The sequence below is a fragment of the Bufo gargarizans genome, chromosome 2 (assembly GCF_014858855.1).
Source record: "Bufo gargarizans isolate SCDJY-AF-19 chromosome 2, ASM1485885v1, whole genome shotgun sequence".
NCBI classification, from domain to species: domain Eukaryota; kingdom Metazoa; phylum Chordata; class Amphibia; order Anura; family Bufonidae; genus Bufo; species Bufo gargarizans.
Genome location: NC_058081.1, coordinates 40,829,772 through 40,848,808, shown reverse-complemented (window position 1 = coordinate 40,848,808; position 19,037 = coordinate 40,829,772). Strand labels below are relative to the sequence as shown.

General features: G+C 46.1%; 2 protein-coding genes across 6 annotated transcripts in view; both read left to right on the top strand.

Moving 5' to 3' along the window:
• SLC44A2 (solute carrier family 44 member 2) overlaps nt 1–2,545 on the top strand; it is a 42,006-nt gene extending 39,461 nt beyond the window's left edge. For 2 of the 3 annotated variants that reach the window (XM_044278809.1, XM_044278810.1), the window contains exon 22: nt 825–1,284. In XM_044278809.1, coding sequence (XP_044134744.1) covers nt 825–946 — 122 coding nt within the window. In that variant the 3' untranslated portion in view covers nt 947–1,284. The other variant, XM_044278811.1, reaches the window with a different exon arrangement.
• A 2,487-nt stretch (nt 2,546–5,032) lies between these two features.
• AP1M2 (adaptor related protein complex 1 subunit mu 2) lies at nt 5,033–18,005 on the top strand. 3 transcript variants are annotated; one of them, XM_044282819.1, is made up of 12 exons: nt 5,033–5,148; nt 6,225–6,381; nt 7,678–7,745; nt 8,120–8,250; nt 10,998–11,145; nt 11,323–11,449; nt 12,450–12,592; nt 13,631–13,702; nt 13,887–14,045; nt 14,331–14,456; nt 15,769–15,844; nt 17,405–18,005. In XM_044282819.1, the coding sequence occupies exons 2-12, from the start codon at nt 6,261–6,263 to the stop codon at nt 17,425–17,427; spliced, it is 1,194 nt and encodes a 397-aa protein (XP_044138754.1). In that variant the 5' UTR covers nt 5,033–5,148; nt 6,225–6,260; the 3' UTR covers nt 17,428–18,005. The 3 variants fall into 3 exon arrangements, with proteins under 3 accessions (XP_044138754.1, XP_044138753.1, XP_044138755.1); XM_044282818.1 differs by lacking the exon at nt 5,033–5,148 and adding an exon at nt 5,167–5,717; XM_044282820.1 differs by lacking the exon at nt 5,033–5,148 and adding an exon at nt 5,923–6,049.
• Nucleotides 18,006–19,037: the final 1,032 nt, after the last annotated feature.

Below are 19,037 nucleotides of genomic sequence, written 5' to 3'. Positions count from 1 at the left end.
CCATATCTCCTCTAATGGTATGGTGACCTATCCTATACTAATCCTGGTTTTTCTTTTTCCATTTTTCCCCACTTCTATCTAATTCTCCAACCTGTCTCTGTTCCTCATCCTTGCCCCCTTTTTTGTGTTTCTAAATAATGCTTGTACTCCTTCTGCACCCTGCCCTCCATCTCTTCCTGTCGACCCTCTCTTATCTGCATGTCCGCCTCACCCTTCCCCTCTCTTCTCTTCCTTATGACCCTTCCCTCCATTCTCTGCTCCTCCTCACATCCATTTCCTCCCTTCTCTGCTCTTTCTTGCGCCACTTCCCTCCATTTTCTGCTCCTCCTCACATCTATTCCCTCTCTTTCCTGCTCCTTCTTGCGCCCCTTCCCTCCTTCTTCTCGTGCCACTTCCCTTGCTTTTCTGCTCCTTCTCACCCCCTTTCTCTGCTCCTCCTCACATCTGTTCCCTCCCTTCTCTGCTCCTCTTCGTCCCCCTTCCCTCCCTTCTCTGCTCCTCTTCGTCCCCCTTCCCTCCCTTCTCTGCTCCTTCTTGCGCCACTTCCCTGCCTTTTCTGCTTTTCCTCATGCCACTCCCCTCCCTGCTCTTCCTTGCACCTTCTTTGTCTGCTCCTCCTTAAATCCCTCGCTTTTCTGCTTCTTCTTGCATCCCTCCCTTCCCTGCTCCTCCTCGCGCCCCTTCCCTGCTCCTCCTCGCGCCCCTTCCCTGCTCCTCCTCGCGCCCCTTCCCTCCCCCTCCTTGCGTCCCTTCTCTGCTCCTCTCACCCCCTTTCTTTGTCTTTCATTCTATCTGCCTCTGTGACTGGGCTGATGCTTAACAAGGTGAAGATCTGGAGAGGAATGATGGCTCCTTGGAGCGGCCATATTACATGTCTCCGGAACTCAGCCGGATTCTGCTGAAAAAAGACGCCGAGCTCCTAAAATCCAGTGAAAGCCAAAGCTGAAGGTGCCGGCGGTGCTGAGCGTACCTCGCCTCTCTCTACTACTAGCCCTCCTCCTTCTGTACCTCATGCCCGGAGAGAGACCGCCGCACTTGGCAGCGTCGGGCGGGCTATAGATTTAATGGATCTGGGGTTAGGCTGGAGGCCTGGGATAACGAAGGGTTAACCTGTCAGTACCTTTCTTCACGTGTGTACAAAACACATCATGTATGTAACTCGCCAACACCCAGTGCCTTGTTTTACCTATTGCATGACCTGAGCTCACACAAACATGTGCCTCTTTATACGTCAGCGCCCCCCATGTACCCTACATACCCCCGTCTTCACATCTCCATTCCCTCCTGCACAGTGGAAGATCTGGAAAGGAACGACGGCTCCACAGAGAGACCTTACTACATGTCCGCCAACTTACAGAAACTGCTGAACAAAAAGAACAAAGACGAGGACGGGAAGTGACTGCTGTGACGTCACCACTGCATGTAATGACCTCACGGGCCGGACACGAGGGCGCCATACTACGGTGTCCAGCCACGAAGATACGGGATGTATATACATAATGTCGTGTCGGAAAATGCTTAAAGGGGTTGTACAAGAGTAGAGAAACATGGCTGCTTTCTTTAACAAACAGCGCCACCCCTGCCCAAAAGGATATGTGTGGTATTGTGGCTCTGCTGCATTGTAGGGAGCTGAACTGAGCCACACGCAACCTGTGGACAGGCGTGGTGCTGCTTCTAGAGGCAGGCAGACATGTGTCTCCAATCCTGTACACCCCTCTGCCAGCTTTACGGCTAATCATATCAATTTTTATGTCTAACATTCTGTAGCGCCATCTTTTTTCTTTTTCTTTTTTTTCTTTCTGATAAAGCGCACCAAATCCGCTGCATAAGCCATAAAATTACTAATAAAATTCTGTCTACCTGCAGTCACCACTAGAGGGAGCTCACTGCGCATGCTTTTATTATGGAGTATAAACATTTGTGCAGGGAGCTCCCTCTAGTGGTGATTGCAGGTAGACAGAATTTAATCATGTCAATGCAGGGAACTGGGAGCTCTATATCATGGGGAAAAAAATGAGCTCCGACTTGGATATCTGCTTCTGGGAAAGCTGGGTTGGGACTGTTCACAGCTTTCCTAGACTCCTGAGTCGGGCTGGTTACGAACAAATATCTGTCGTCCCAGATCCCGACATGACTAGCCAGACTTGCCATTCAGAAGTCTAGGAAAGATGGGTGGACTACTGTAAGAACTATTAGTTGTCACCCAGCTTTCCCAGATATTTACTCTAAGGGGCGCTGCTCTTGAAGGCAGAATCTTCTTTTACACCACCCTGCCCACCCTCGTGGTCACATGCCGACGCCATATTTTTACCTAAAGTTAACTGGACTGTCCATTGCTTTTTTTTTTTTTTTTTTTTTTTTTATAGTTTTTATATATATATTTGCATGGAGAGTGTTTTATGTATTTGTATGTATATATATATATATACTTCTGTCCGCCATGTTTACGATACCAAATGTCATTGCTCCCTGCGGTTTGTATGAACCTGCGCCTTAAAAACGTCTTCAGGAATGAACTCCTCTGATAATAAAGGTTTTGTACAGATCCTCCTCTCTTATTTTGTGGTTTTAGTTTATGCTTGGCCCAGGGTTACGTCTGTGGTGCCGTACCAGTCGGTTGTGGGGTTATATGATACTTCTGTAATTAGGGTGGGTTGTCTTCTGCTGGACTTTTGGGTCCATTACTGGACAGTGTCTGGGGCCACCGGAGGGTGTTCTGTCACCCTTCAACCACTTGTGAATCACTATGGCGGGTATTCCACATCCAAGTCCAAGTGCAATCCATCTAACTCATGTTCCATTGTTTTCAATGGGAATCTGCGCGGCGTGAAAAAAAAAAAAATTGAATAAATAAATAAAACCTGACCTGCTGATTCTCGTCTCTGCCTGTGGATTCACAGCAGAAATCGGCTTCTAATTTCGCTGTAGATTTTTCCGTAACATAACCGCCATGTGAACGTGCCCGTTACACTTCCTTCACATTTTTAATTTATAATATTTTTTTCTAAAAAAAATTATCGTAAAAAGCAGATTTCAACAATTTTTTTTTTTTGTGATTTATGTATTTTTTGTTTATGAACTTTTGACTTAAAGGGAACCTGTCACTGGGATTTTGGGTATAGAGCTGAGGACATGGGTTGCTAGATGGCCGCTAGCACATCCGCAATACCCAGTCCCCATAGCTCTGTGTGCTTTTATTGTGTCAAAAAAACTATTTAATACATATGCAAATTAACCTGAGATGAGTCCTGTACGTGAGATGAGTCAGGGACAGGACTCATCTCAGGTTAATTTGCATATGTATCAAATGGGGTTTTTGACACAATAAAAGCACACAGAGCTATGGGGACTGGATATTGCGGATGTGCTAGCGGCCATTTAGCAACCCATGTCCTCAGCTCTATACCCAAAATCCCGATGACAGGTTCCCTTTAATTTTTTTTTTTTATATATAAAGGAGTTTCAAGCACAACAAAAAAAGCCCAAAAAAAGCCCAGTTTGTAGCACATCTCATAAGGGCTCATGTACACGACTGTAACGCAGACGCAAAACAATAATCCGGAAAAAAAAGGGATGACAAGGAAGGATAGGGTTTTTTTTTGTTTTGTTTTGTTTTTTTGCAGAACAGACTTTGTTGCCACATTGAAATGGATGGTTCTGCATACAGGCAGCACACAAAAAAAAAACTGAACGGACATGGACAAAAAATACCTTCGTGCACCAAGAAAAACCCCCAATGGTCTGTTTTTATTAATGCGTCTAAACCTAGAATTTACGTTAAGTAGGGCAATTGTGGAGCAATTTGGCACAAATGGAGTTTCTACATTATCTTTCGACTTGCTCCCAATAGGGGTGGGGCTGTATAGGAAGGGAGCGGACCTAAGATGTGGCATTTTGTGCCCAAATTGCGCCACATTTCTGTCATCAGACCATCATCCTGTGCAATGGAGCGCTATAGCAGTGCCCATACAGGCCGCTAACCGCCATACTGGATTCTCCAAATCACTTGGGTGTGGGCTGGGCCCTCACTGTACCATTCATAGCACAGAGAGGTCCCGGGTGTGACTGCCCCCCTATAGCTACCCCCCCTCCCCTCCCTGTACCATTCATAGCACAGAGGGGTCCCGGGTGTGACTGCCCCCCTATAGCTACCCCCCCCCCCCTCCCCTCCCTGTACCATTCAAAGCACAGAGGGGTCCCGGCTGTGACTGCTCCCTCTGCCCCCCTATAGCTACCTCCTCCCCCCCGCCCCTGTTGCATAGGCACAATACATTAGGGGAGATATATCACATCTAGTGCAGGGGGTGACATCGAAGAGACTGGACCACTCGTACATCCCTCCGCTAACCAGAGTGATGTGCTCAGCACTACCTAAAGCAATGGAGCCTGTTCAAGGGCCATTTATGATAAGGCCCCTCCTTGATTCTGTGGTGCTGCTGATGTCCAATAGGGGGCAGTGCGCCACTCTGGGCATAACACCCTAAGCAGGGGTGAAGCTCAGGGGGTACAGAGGTAGCAATCGCACCTGAGGGGGCCCTAATTCCACATAAGACACTGGTATTATGGATGACATATGGTAGTGGGGGCCCTGTTACAGATTTAAGGGGCCCCAGGGCTTCAAGCTACTCCTCTGCCCCACCATATACCATAGAGGCCGTGTCCGATCCGTTTTTTTGTTTTTTTTTTGCCGTATAGGATGCGGACCCAATAATTTCAATGGCTCCGCATCAGTATGTCCGTCCCGTTGCTCCGCAAAAAAAATAGTGCATGTCCTTTTTTTTTCTAGTTTGCGGACAAGGATAGGCATCATTACAATGGATCCGCAAAAAAAAAAAAAAGGATGCCATACGGAACGGACCGCAAAACACATACAGTCGTGTGCACGTAGCCTTATGTGGCTTAGGGCACCACACGTGTGGCAATTTTTGAAGGTTACATGTACTCTTCCCCTTTAATTGACACCTTTTAAGCGTGGCGCTCAGGAGGTCACACCCCCTGCCCCTTCCTTCCACCACTGTAATCTGCAGCTGATGGGGTCTTGTGACGCCCACGACTTCCGCAAACTGTGACGCCGAGAATAATGGCGAAACACATCCTGTCTGCAGATCGCCCTGAAATAGACGCTTCCTTCCAAAGCAACGTCGTGAGGTGACGAAACAACTCCTAAAGTCAGCCATGACAGCGCCCACAGGCTATGCCACTGTTCTTCCCTTCTAGTGTCAGTCTTTACTGCCCTTCTGGAATTCTCTTTACCCACAATCCCCCAAACAGATAAGGAAGTGCAATGGCTCGTGGGAAAACACTATAAAAGCCAAGTCTGGATGGAAATGAGATGAGCAGACCGCGACTACGCTTTTTTTTTTTTTTTTTTTTTGCTGTTGCGGTTTGCTCTGCAACCTGTGGTACTACAGCGCTCATCGGGGCCATGCTGGGAGTTGTAGCTGAAGGTTGAAAAACCTGAAAAGTGATGTGCCTGGCTTCCTTAAGGTGACCGCACCCGCCTGCAGGGGGGAGGCTCCTTTAAGAAGCACACCTGGCCTGTACCTGAGCCGGTGACGTAGGACAGGTGCACACACAGGAAGAGGAAGGTGGCAGCCATTAGGGAGCTGACACAGTGGCAGTCACTTCCTAGCAGCTCGGTCCCCTTCCTCCGTATTACACGCACAAGTGTCACCATGTCTGCCTCTGCCGTCTTCGTCCTGGACCTGAAGGGAAAGGTAAGTGTCCCTGCCACGTCGCGTGCAGAGCTGGAGCGTCCCGTCCACCCTGGCTGTGACGGGACTACATTTCCCATGATGCCCTCCGCGGTCTCCAATGGGAGGGGACGCCGGGAAATGTAGTTCCGTAAAGCCATTAACGTTATAGAAAAGAGGAAACTTTTATTTTTTTTATCGTGACAGGAACGACATAGACGCCTTTCTCTATTATACGAGGAGCTTATAATGTGCACTGGACTGTAATAGGCCACGTTACAGGGAAGCTCTGTTTTATGGGCTTGCTGGGACCTGTAGTGCCACAGCACCCCACCAGTGTAACTTAGGGGAGACAAGTAGGGCACCTTTCTTAATACCTGTGGTCACTGCATTGAAATGTATGGTAGTCGCTATGGCAACCAATAAATGTGAACACTATGGATTTAAAGGGGAAGACCATAAAGTTTTTCTACAGGCCGGTAAGTACCTACCTCACCTTGTAACCGTGTCTATTTACCTGTCTTTGTGCAGCCGCTCATCTGCCGCAATTACAAGGGGGACATCAACATGGCGGAGATCGATCATTTTATGCCGCTGATCGTCCAAAGGGAGGAAGAAGGCAACCTGACGCCGCTTCTCATCCACGGGAAAGTCCACTTCTTGTGGATCAAGCACAGCAACCTGTACCGTATCCTTCCTGACGTCGCACAGCGACCGCCATACCCAGCGCGTGGTGTATCTGTGTCGGCGCAGGGGCCCGGACCCTAGCAGTTGAGAAACTTCTGCTCCCAGCATGCCCCTAGGTCATGCATTAGAAACCGCTTGGCCACCTCCAGCGGTTGGTAAACTACAACCCCCAGCATGCTCCATTCACTTCTGTGGTTGTTTTGAGAACAGCCCAGCAAGAATGCCTACTGGGAGCCCTCCAGCTGCTGCAGAACTACAACTCCCAGCATGCCATAATAGCTGTAGGCTATGCTGGGAGTTGTAGCTTTGCAACAGCTTGAACGGCGCAGGTTGGGCATGCCTGCTCTAGAGGAACCTTGCAGCTGGTCGTTTTCGTGGCACCTGGCCTTTGAAAAAGTGGACAGCCCCATTAAGATGGTCACGTGGCAGACTGACACAACAGCCAAAATGATGCTCCTGGCAAAAACTGGAGGTACCCTACATGCCAAGCGCGGGCAAGGGTTGTCACGGCCTGACCAGGAACATGTATAAGAAATAATCCACTGTTCTAATTCTGGGAGAGAATGATGCACCCTGGAGCCTCCTTTATTTAAAAGGGGGGTTCTGCCTAAAATCCTCCTCTGCCATGGAAATCTCTGAAGAGTACAGATTCAGGTTCTGTTTTTTGTAAATGAGGGGGAGCTAAGCTGTTGTGCCCCACCAAAATCATCCATTCAATAGAAAAATTATTTTAAGTGGAGTTCCCCTTTAAGGAAAAATGTTCCAAAAAAAGTATTGGAATGGGAATGCTTATGGTAGCCAATCAGGTTGCGGCTTTCGTTTTCCAAGGACCTTTGAAAAAAATTTGAGCTATCGCAGCTGCTCCTGTTTCCGTGACACCCGCTTTACTGTCTGGTAGCAGGGGCGTGGCTGTGACAACCTGTCTTTTACATAAAAGTGATTGTCACCCTTAGTAATTAAAGGTTCTTCATCTAATATTGGGCACTGAGCAAAATCTTATATAATAACCCAACAGAATCAGTAGGTCTTGTACCCTGGGTTGTTAGAAAAACATGACTGCGTTCATCTAGAAACTGCTCCACACCAGTCTGTGGGACACGTCTGGTATTGTAGCCCAGCTGCATGCAAGTGTTTGGGGAGGGGGGGGGGGCTGCAGTACCAGACACAACCTGAGGACAGGTGGGGCGCTATATATATATATATATTCTTTTTTTTTGTAAATGAAAGCAGCCATGTTTTTTAAAGACGCTTAATCTTATGACATCTGTAGGGTTGTAGTCCTTAACGTTCTCTTCAGTGGTTGCATTAACCAATAAGAACGCGAATGCAGCTCTGGTCTACTCCTTCCTGTATAGAGTTGTAGAGGTAAGTGATCGTGAATTAGCCCACACCAGGGTTCAGCAGCTCTGAAACTACAATTCCCAGCATACATACCGGCTTGGCTGCTCTAGTAACTCCCTTAGAAATGAATGAAGGATTCTGGGAGTTGTAGTTTCATAATGGCTGGAGTGCCAGAGGTTGCTGATTCCCTTGCCTAGACCTAGATCAGACGACCACCCATCCTGGATGATAAGATTTTTGTTCCCCTTGACTTAAGAGAATGCAACTGAGAGTAGTTACCCTAGACTGAAGCCTATCACACCCCAGGACTAGCGCCATCCATCAGGGGATTGTCCATGTGTGCAGCTAGGATTGAGGTCAATGGGTTATACATGTCCATCCTTTCTTCCCGAACGTAGGTTTTTACTGAGTACTTTAAGGAGTTGGAAGAAGAAAGCATCCGTGACAACTTCGTCATTGTCTATGAGCTGCTGGATGAGGTGATGGATTTTGGGTTTCCTCAGACCACAGAAAGCAAAATTCTGCAAGAGTAAGTTATTAACCTTTCCAAGAAAATATTCTTAGACTGTTACACTCCTTACTCCATTGCTGGACTTCTCTAAATCCAGACAACTGGACTGGTGTAGATTTGAAAATACACTTGCCCATTCCACAGGAGACCTCTTTTGTAGAGCTATGGACTAGACTAGTATACTAAAATATGGCCAACATGTGGTGTTGGGTTGTTCCCACACTTGCCCATATCTGAGGAGACTTCTTGTAGAGCTATGGACTAGACTAGTCCACCAGAACGTGGTCAATGTGTAGTGGTGGGTTGTTCCCACACTTGCCCATATTTCAGACCTCCTTTGTAGAGCTGTGGACTAGATTAGTCCACCAGGACATGACCATCATGTGGTGGATGGTCGTTCCCATTCTACATGGTGCTATTTTGAAGGAACACAACCTTCTTGTTACGGTCCAATTATGTGCCATATTGTAATAGAACATCACCAAAACTCTTATCCCCTTTGTAGACATGGATATATTAGTATAGATTATACATATATGGCCAAATGTATGTGGACACCGCACCTAATTATTGAGTTCTAATGTTTTAGTCACGCCCATTGCTAAATGGTACATAAATCAAGCTCTCATGTACTCTCCATAGACAAATACTTGCAGTAATATGGGTCGTGGCGAAGAGCTTAGTGACTTTAAACCTGGAACTTTTGCCACAAGTTTGTGACTCCCTGGATCTACCTTATTATTATCTACCTTATTATTGTGAAGTGGAAGTGTCTAGGAATAACAATAGGTCTGCCATGAGATGAGGTCAGAAGTCAGTAGAGTGAGGTCACCCAGAACTGAAATGCTTTAGAATTCCCTATCTGCTGTTGCATCACTTGGTTCACTGGTCGATACCGTTTCTGGAGGTGACATCAGGACAAGAACTGTGAGTCGGGAGCTCCATAATTGAGTTTTCATGGAAGAACATCTGCCAACAAACCCAAGATCACCATGCACAATGCCAGTCGTTGGCTGAACTCGTGTAAAGCCTGTCGTGACGACTCTGGAGCAGTGATAATATGTAACCTGGAGTGATAAATCGCCTCCCACTATCTGGCAGTCAAATGGATGAATCTGTGTATGGTGGATACCTGCCAGAATAAATAGTGCCTACTTAAAAATGTGGTGGAGCCGGGATAATGGTGTAAGGCTGTTTTTCAGAGTTTGATCCCTTATCTCCAGCAAAAATGAAAGTTAGCGCTACAGCATACAAAGACATTTTACAGAATTGTCATCTCCAGTTTTGTGGTAACCTGTCCTGTTCTGGCATAACTGTGACCCTGTGTACAAGGGTGCTCCATAAACACATGGCGTGATGGGTTTGCGGTGGACGGCAGGTGTATTGTGAGCCAGACCTTTTCATCCAATATCAGTGACTGACCTCACAAATGATCTTTTGGCTGAATTGACACACTCCAAAAAACTGTTGGCTGCCTTCCCAGAAGAGCGAAGGCTATTCCAGCCCCCAAAGGGACCCAACTTTATCTTTACACTCATGGTTTTGGAATGAGACATCCAACAAACCCATACAGGTGTGATGTCCATATAATTTTAAACGTAAAGTATAGTTTAGAATAGTGATGCCCAACCTGCGGCCTGGGATACTCCCTGGAAAAGGTCTAAGGTGTACCAATATGCCTTAGACTTTTCCCCCACATTCATCGACTCAGTGAGCACTTTGAACGGCACAGGCAGCGCAGCGATGCTGCCTGTGCCTTTACCCATAGCAAAGCTCCTTACAGCAAGGAGCTTTGTTATTGGTTGGTATAGGCGCACGCCGGAGCTATACAGGTCTTGCATCTGGGGAAGCTGGAAGGAGGAGGGGCCAGCTCCCGGGATGGCTGTTGTAATGAGAGCGGGGCACGCTGCCCGAGGACCTTGGGAAACATGACAGGGCCACTGGATAGGTAACGAGCCGTGGACTCGTGTGACTGGTCCCTGGTGACCCTGCTCCTCCTTCCTCCTATCAACTCACTAGTGACCCTGCTCCCCCCCCCCCCTTCTTCTGTCACCCCACTAGTGACCCTGCTTCCCTCTCCTCCTGTCACCCCACAGGGAAGAAGCTGAACAGACTCCACCGACTATGATGGGATCCGTTCAGTATCCTGTCTTTTTACCGGACACAAAAGTGCTGCATACAAAGCTTTTTTTGTCTGGTCTTTCTACAGAATCTGCAACAGAGACTCCAAATGCAGCTTCCAATGCAGATTTGAAGGCCTACATATTATGTATTTTAGTAATGCTCACACGTGCCCCCTTACAGTGTTTGCATTTCTTTCTGGCAAAGCTACCTGGTTCTGGCCCACGAAATTTATACCATGTCTAGTGTGGCCCTCAGACGAAAAATGGTTGGGCACCACTGGTTTAGAAAAAAAAAAGAGAAGTTTCTTTTAGCCATGTAGATGGAATCAGCTGAATATGAAGACCAATAGAGAAGCTACTTTTGACCATGTAGGTGTCAAGCTCATTTTTTGTTTTGCCCACCCTCCGATCCAGAAAAATCATTTTGCCAATATCTAAACTCGCACTCTGAACCTGGTTGGAAATAGTATACATGTAATTAACTTCTCTGAGACCTTAGCAAGTATGGATATACGCTCTACATCCTTCAAGTTACAAGAGTGATTCATGTGGGGCCCATAAGGGTTTTGTGTGAAGGTCATCACGTGGTTGTCCGTACAGTCAGTCTTCTTCATCGCTCATCTACCTTTTCTTCTGGTCTAGATACATCACACAACAAGGCAATAAACTGGAAACTGCCAAGTCTCGAGTTCCCACCACTGTGACAAATGCAGTGTCCTGGAGGTCTGAGGGACTCAAGTACAAGAAGAACGAGGTCTTCATAGATGTAATTGAGTCTGTCAACTTGCTGGTGAGTATTTTTTATTTTTTTTATTGGAGTCTTCGTTTTGGAGAAATGAGAATGTCATGTGTTGTGGTAATTTCTCGATATCAAGACTTGCCTACCAAGTACCAACCCTGTTTGTTTGTGATGCTGGTAAATTGCATTCTAGTACTGTGCTTTATGGGCCAAATGGTTGTATTTCAGGTGAACACTAATGGCAGTGTTCTACTGAGCGAGATAGTGGGAAGCGTGAAACTCAAAGTCTTCCTATCGGGGATGCCGGAGCTGAGGCTTGGATTGAACGATAGGGTCCTCTTCGAGCTAACAGGACGTAAGTATTAGTCAAGGGAAATGACTGGAATGAGGTTGTTTGGCCCAACATATAACTTATGGGGGCTTCTGCTGTCTCCAAACACGTGTCTCCACCTCTGCCCGTTAGATATTGATGGCCTATCCTGAGGATAGGTCATCCATATAAATATCCTGGACAGCCCCTTTAAGTCAACTAGGCATAGTAAAATAGATCCGTTGACTGACTAGGTATGAGGAGATGAGATGGATGGTGTAAATGCATTATTGCTTATATAAGTAGACCAAGGCACCCACATTTGCTGTAGCTTTCCCTCTTGAGAGGCACCCCTTGACCTCTGAGAAGCATTGAGTTTCCAAGGGGTCTATATGTTGAAAAAATAGAAGTCTACTCGGATCCATCAGGCCTGAGATAGAGCTGTGAAATATGGAGCATGTCCACCAGAATCAAACATCACCACAAAAAAAATTGAGGGGTAACCATTGAGCATTCTGGAACTACATGTCACAGGTGGGTACCATCTAACCAAAACCCTAATCTCTAACATCATGAGTATTAAGCATAAAGGTGGAGGCCCAAAGAAAGAGTGCCTGCTAGGGCATCCACAGAAGTCTGCCTCATAGCTGCATTGGTTTTGAAGGAGATAGTGGCTTGGTAGCCATGATATTCCAATTAATGTAGGTGGAAAACTTCTTTAAAGGATCATCTTAGCAAATGTCAAAGCTGGGGCTTCGGTGGTGATGGCATTGACACTGAGATCTTTCTAGAACGATGGGATTACCCAAATTCATTTTTTCTTGCCCACAAAAGTTGTTGGAATTTGTGGCATTTTGCCACTGCCAATGACCGCCATAATGCCCGAAGAACTGAGCTGTTAATGCGAGCTTGTGTAAACTCCAACCCTTAGAAGTCTGATCCTCGGACAAAAAAATGAGACTTTTGGCAAGTATACTTGTGTTTTATTGAAGGTGAAATCACAGCACAATAGTGACGTTGAGATTTACCCACATTCGATGTCTAGGTAATAAGAATAAGACCGTGGAGCTTGAAGATGTGAAATTCCACCAGTGCGTCCGTCTTTCCCGTTTTGAGAATGATCGCACCATCTCGTTTATACCTCCAGATGGCGATTTTGAGCTGATGTCTTACCGTCTGAATACGCAGGTACCAGTTTGAGTAACTGTATGCAGTCAGTCCTCTCTGCTGCTGTTGGTTGCGTATTTCTGCATATCTAGTCTCCTGTAGCTGATCTAGATTAACAAATTTGTTCTGAGTGGCTTTAGAGGTGGCCACAATAGATTTTTCATTCAGTTCTCGGACCTCTAGTGATAATTGGAGGAGCCTTCTAGTAACATCCAGTTAGCACAGCTGAAAAGTGAGATGTATGAAAAAGGAAATCTAAAACAAAAAAACTTTTTAAAGGCAGCGAAGAAGGGTCACTGAGTACAATTGGACTCATTTTTGGACTTCCATTTCGTAGATTCCCATCTGATGCATCTGCATTATGGCAGTGGGTGTGGAACCACTGTGTCAACTGAACATATTTGACTTTGGGCTACCCCTAAGAGCGTTATCCTGGCAGTCCTCTGGTTTTCACCCTTTAACCCTTAGACAGGGCTCTTAACTTTGCTGCAGGGGAACCACCAGGCCGATTGGAGTAGTCTCTGTTTGGTTGACATCTGACCCATGGAGATTTGAGACACCGGTGCAGAACACTGAGGCGTCAGGCAGAATAATAGTCAAGGACAGGCCGAGGTCAGAGGAGGCAGAGTTCATGAAATCCAGGAAACAGTCTGACGTCACGGCAGACAGCAAAGGGTCAGTACGATGATCAGGCACGGGTCAGATCAGGCAGTGAATGGTCAGAATCCAGGAAACAGGCAGAGGTCGGTACTGGGACAGACAAATATAGCACACTTTAGCAGGAACTAATAAACTAGGATCCTTATTGCTCAGACACCCTCCCACAGGGGAAGCTACACTAAGTACCCCGAGGTGGCCAGCCATAGGCTGGTGAAGATTAGGGTGTGCCCACCCTAAGGGTACAGAGCGGCAGACAGGTCCATGCCGCTAGGACCTGGAGCACTGAAGCAGATGAGCAAGACGGGGGTGCACCCGGGCCAGCGTTGCAACAATCTTGTAATTCCGTCATACACTGTGGTGATTATGTAGTTATGTTCCATTGTCTTTTAATCTGTGCAGGTCAAACCTCTGATTTGGATCGAATCCGTCATAGAGAAATTCAGCCACAGTCGACTGGAAATCATGGTGAAGGTAAGAAGGCCCCATAAAATTGTGGAGAAATTACGGAATGGTTTCTTACCGCCACAGACGGGGAGGATGCGCGATGTGATGTGTGGTCTGATACTGGGGGTTTGACGATGCGTCTCACAGCCCGTTCACGTAACACACTGCATGAAGCCTCCTGGTCTCATTTCTCTGGTTTCTCTTCTACCAGGCAAAGGGTCAGTTTAAGAAACAATCTGTGGCAAACAACGTGGAGATTTCAGTTCCTGTTCCAAGTGATGCAGATTCTCCAAAATTTAAGACCAGCGTGGGCAATGCTAAATATGTTCCTGAGAGGAATGTGGTCGTGTGGACCATCAAGTCATTTCCGGTGAGCAGGACTTGGAGATTTTATTCATTATCGTTTCATTCATATCAGTTGGATCATGAAGAGTGATGGCATCTACTGTACGTGGCTAGCTTTTGTCACAACTCTGTGTATTTGTATCACTTGATGCTCTTCAAGTAGATGTCATGTATGTTAGTAGTTGAGCCCAGTGGACCAACAGGGATGTCTCTGGACCACCAGGAATGTCTGGGATGTCACTGGACCACCAGGAATGTCTCGGAGCTCACTGTGAATTAATGTTTTCTAACACTAGTCGTCATTATACAGGGAGGGAAGGAGTACCTGATGAGGGCGCACTTTGGACTACCCAGCGTGGAGACAGAAGATCTTGAAGGAAAACCTCCAATCAGCGTCAAGTTCGAAATTCCTTATTTCACAGTCTCTGGAATCCAAGTAAGTGGTGCCTGATAACATGCTGTGACAATATATAGGGTATGTGTTCAGGGATTCATCCCCCCCCCCCCCTCCCTCCCACATCTTATCTGATGAACGTTCCCTGATGAAGAGTACCGCCCGTACTCGAAACGCGTAGGAAGTTTGACTCCCACTACTACCCGTAGCTCAGTGTGCGGTGACGTCACTTGCTCAGACGTGAGCATTAACCCACAGGTAACGGGAATATTTTTGCCACCGGCCGGGGCTATATTCCCAATACCTATTGTAATATAACTATAATACTAGCCTATGCTGGCCATCCTCTCCCCTTGGACCCGCTTCCCCTTCTGCGCTATTACAGAGAAATACAAGAAGAGGATCGCTGCAGAACATTGCACCTCCACACGTACACGTGCGTTTAAGGTAGGACTTGGACACTTTGTAGCGCGCCTGTGTTATTACATGTCTGAGCGGTAAATGACTCTGCAGATTGCCAGCTATTCATTTTAACTATATTTCTGTACATTCTAATACATTTAACTGATCTATCGATAGCGCGCAGTGTTACATTTATACTTTTGTATGTAGAACCGTTCCCAAGATATCTGAATTTTTTGTAATATGAAAATGAGCTGTTTCGAGCCACAAGGGTCTGGCCGTAGCCCTCGGAGCACTGCCTTTGTAACGTCCCTCTGATCTTGGCACTCCCTCCTTCCCCTTAATTAACAGGGCTAGACAATAAAGCAAGGGGAGGGGGTGCTGCCCAGAGCAGAGGTGTTACTAAAGCAGTGCTCCAAGGTCTGCGGTGCTCCAAGGGCTCCGACCAGGCCCTTCATGCTCAAACCAGCTCATTTGCATATCACTGGATATCTCTGCAATGGTTCTACCTATAGACATAACATAGTTATTATTTTAATTTACATGATTACCCTACCAGGCAGCACACCTGGTTTACTAGGGTTGATCATGCTGACAGATGCTCCTTAATGTGCAGTGCCCTAATATTTAACCATACAGCAGCCAGGTATTCCTGGCGGCCTGCTTAGTGGAGGGGTTAATACCAGTATTCCTTGCGGTCTAGGACAGTGAGGGAGTTTGTGTAAGGATCCACCTAAGTGGACTAGGGCAGTGATGGCATTCACGTCAGTATACTGAGTGGTCTGGGGCAGTGAAGGGGGTAATGTCAGAATCCCCGGTGGTCTAGCACAGTGAGAGGGTTATTTCCAGTATCCATAGTGGTTTTGGGTAGTAAAGGGGTTAATACGTTACATTATTACATTATGTTACAACTAAAATAATTGTATTAATTGCTATCTTTATTGTCTCCAAGGTTCGTTACATGAAGATAATTGAAAAAAGTGGATACCAAGCGCTTCCATGGGTCAGATACATAACCCAAAGTGGAGGTACGTGACCCGTATGGATTAGAAAGGTTCAGAATTACAGCCTCTTGTAGAGACCCGATCCAACTCGAAGGCCTCCTATACGCCGGTCACCCATGTGATACCATCATAAAGCTTCCCCAAACCTCCCAATATATGGTTGGTCTGACCAGAGGTCCCTACTGGTCACCAACACAGAACTTACATTAAAGCTGAAAAAAAAAAGATGAATAGCGTATGTACCGTACTGTGGATATGGGATGGTCTTTCCTGACCATTTTTACAGGGTCAGCTTAAAGGGGTTGTGCCACCAAAAATATTCTACATTTTTCACACCAGCCCCTGGGTCTGAATATTTTTGGAATTGATTATAATTAAAAAATGTAGTATAACCACTGAGTTATTCAATAATATGCATCTGTATAGCTCCACCTGCTGTTTATTTTCCTTAGTTCTTGTCCACCTCGCTGAGGTGGTCGCACACGCTCAGTTAAAATCTTCAACTGACACCAGCCATATGTTCTGTTAGAAGCTGTGGCAGTTACAGGGGAAGAGCTGCAGCAGAAAGGCCCCCCCTTCCCGAGCTGTGATAGGGAGAAAGGACATGACCCCCGAGCTGCAATAGGGAGAGAGCTGCAGCAGGAAGGACACCACCCTGAGCTGTGATAGAGAGAGAGCTCCAGCAAGAAAGACACTCCCCCTGAGCTGCAATAGCGAGAGAGCTGCAGCAGGAAGGACACCACCCTGAGCTGTGATAGAGAGAGAGCTCCAGCAAGAAAGACACTCCCCCTGAGCTGTCATAGAGAGAGAGCTGCAGCAGGAAGGACACCACCCTGAGCTGTGATAGGGGGAGAGCTCCAGCAAGAAAGACACTCCCCCTGAGCTGCAATAGGGAGAGAGCTGCAGCAGGAAGGATGCCACCCTGAGCTGTGATAGGGGGAGAGCTCCAGCAAGAAAGGCACTCCCCCTGAGCTGTCATAGAGAGAGAGCTGCAGCAGGAAGGACACCACCCTGAGCTGTGATAGGGGGAGAGCTCCAGCAAGAAAGACACTCCCCCTGAGCTGCAATAGGGAGAGAGCTGCAGCAGGAAGGATGCCACCCTGAGCTGTGATAGGGGGAGAGCTCCAGCAAGAAAGACACTCCCCCTGAGCTGTCATAGGGAAATGCACCCTCTTAGCTGTGATAGGGAGAGTGTGGCAGCACAAAGGACACTCCCCCTGAGCTGCCAGCCTGATATAAATTTAGCAGAGCAATGCATGGGGAGATCTCTGGATCCATGTGAGGTACAGGGCTGGTTCTAGCTTTGTTAGAAAGGTATGATCATGTGCTATATGATGTCTGATTCTCATTTTTTACAAAGGGGAATAACCCCTTTAAGATAAACAGACCCCCATATCTGATCTCGGCAAAATAAAAAGAGGTTGGATTTTATTCTGCCTGATCCTTTGGATCCCACCACCAATCCATAAAATTCTGAACACCACGCTCTCAAATTATGTCTGGCTCATTAGTATAATGCACTTTGCATATGTTTTAAAAAAATATATTTTTTTCACATATTTTTTTTTTTCTTTCCTCCTGCAGATTACCAGCTCCGCACAAACTGAATGCAGCCGAGAATCCATCCGTGTGTGTGTGTGTGTGGAGCTCCTGTCCTACGTTTTCATGTGGAGAAAGAAGAATCCTATTTTTGCTTCCCATACAGTGTAGAAAACGAGCGCTGAACACTAGATTGCTACCCGGGCGGCTCTTCTATTTTATCGAGTGGCTATCATCCTGCAGTAACCGATCGAGTCCCGATCGCTCCACCTGTCACCGGGAGGGGTCTGCTCCTTGCTGTGGGCACTTATGATGTACATTTTAGATGAATGGTGCCCTCTTCAGGTCACAGTCTGGAAACACAGCCCTTTCCTAAATTAAAAAATAAATAAAAATAATAATAAAAATCTCTGAGCCAATGGTCTCCAATCAGCAGTGAGACTATAGGCCGGAGATCACTGCAATAAGGAAGATGGATTTTGTTGAAATTCTTATTCCTTTATTAAAAATTGAATATTAGATTTTTATTTTTTTTGTCTTAAAATAATTCTACAAAAACCTAATTAAGTAATATTTGCCTTTTTAAACTTGGAATGATATAATTATGTTATTACTTTTAATAAATCTTAAAATTTTGGTAAAGTGATAAGAAAGTAGTTTAAATATGTCATGTTCTGTTTGGGGAGGAAAAGTCTGTGGTTTTCTTGAAGGCAGCTATTTATTTTTTAACTCTTTAGTGATCGACCTGTTTTGTGCCTTTTTAAAGGGGTTGGACCATGAAAAATATTCTACATTTTTCCAAGCCAGCCCTTGGATCTGAACTCTTCTGTAATCACATGTAATTAAGAATGTATTATAGCCCCTGAGTTATTCACTTAAATCTATCTGTATAGCGCCACCTTCTGTTTGCCCTTCTTATTTCTCTGTCCTGCTCACTGAGATGGACGCACATGCTCAGTTATATCCTTCAACTGCTGTTAGCTGCAGCAGAAAGGACACCGTTCCTGAGAAAGGACACACCCCTGAGCAGCCAGCTTCAAATCAATCGAGCAGAGCAATGGGGAGTGGGGAGATCATTGGATCCATGGGAGGTACAGGTTAGAAAGAGGCGCATTTTTGGGGTAGACATAACATACTGATTAATTTTTATTAGCTCTCTTTCGAGTGTCTGTTATAAATTTAGTGACGTTTTATTTTTTGGCATAAAGGACATAACTGTATTTTCTGGGTCAGCATGATTACTGCAATACCAACTTTTTATGTTTTACAACTTTTGCACAATCTCTATTATTTTTTTAAGAAAATGTTTTGCATCGCCATATCCCAAGACCAGTGTTCCCTCTAAGACTTGGCAGCTGCTGAACGGGGTTGGCTCAGAGCTGGGCACAGCGCCATCAAAGGTGGGCGATAGGAAAACCTAAGATAATTGTCATATTAAAGAGCAAACAGTGTAACTGCTGAGCCATCCCTTACAATACAGTACAATCCCTGCACAGTGCCGTGTAATATACAGTATAATCCATACACCGTGTAATATACAGTATAATCCCTGCACCATGCTGTGTAATATACAGTATATTCCATACACCATGCCGTACAATATACACAATAACCCCACAGTGCAGGTGTTATACTGTATATTGTACGACATGGTGTATGAACTATACTGTATACTGTG

Bases quoted from the DNA above. Each gene is read 5' to 3' on its own strand.
- AP1M2 (XM_044282818.1), top strand. From the start codon at position 5,676: ATGTCTGCCTCTGCCGTCTTCGTCCTGGACCTGAAGGGAAAG. The intron at 6,382-7,677 runs GTATCCTTCCTG...CGTTCTCTTCAG, and splicing joins CAAGCACAGCAACCTGTACC to TGGTTGCATTAACCAATAAG. The intron at 14,457-15,768 runs GTAAGTGGTGCC...ATTGTCTCCAAG, and splicing joins TCACAGTCTCTGGAATCCAA to GTTCGTTACATGAAGATAAT.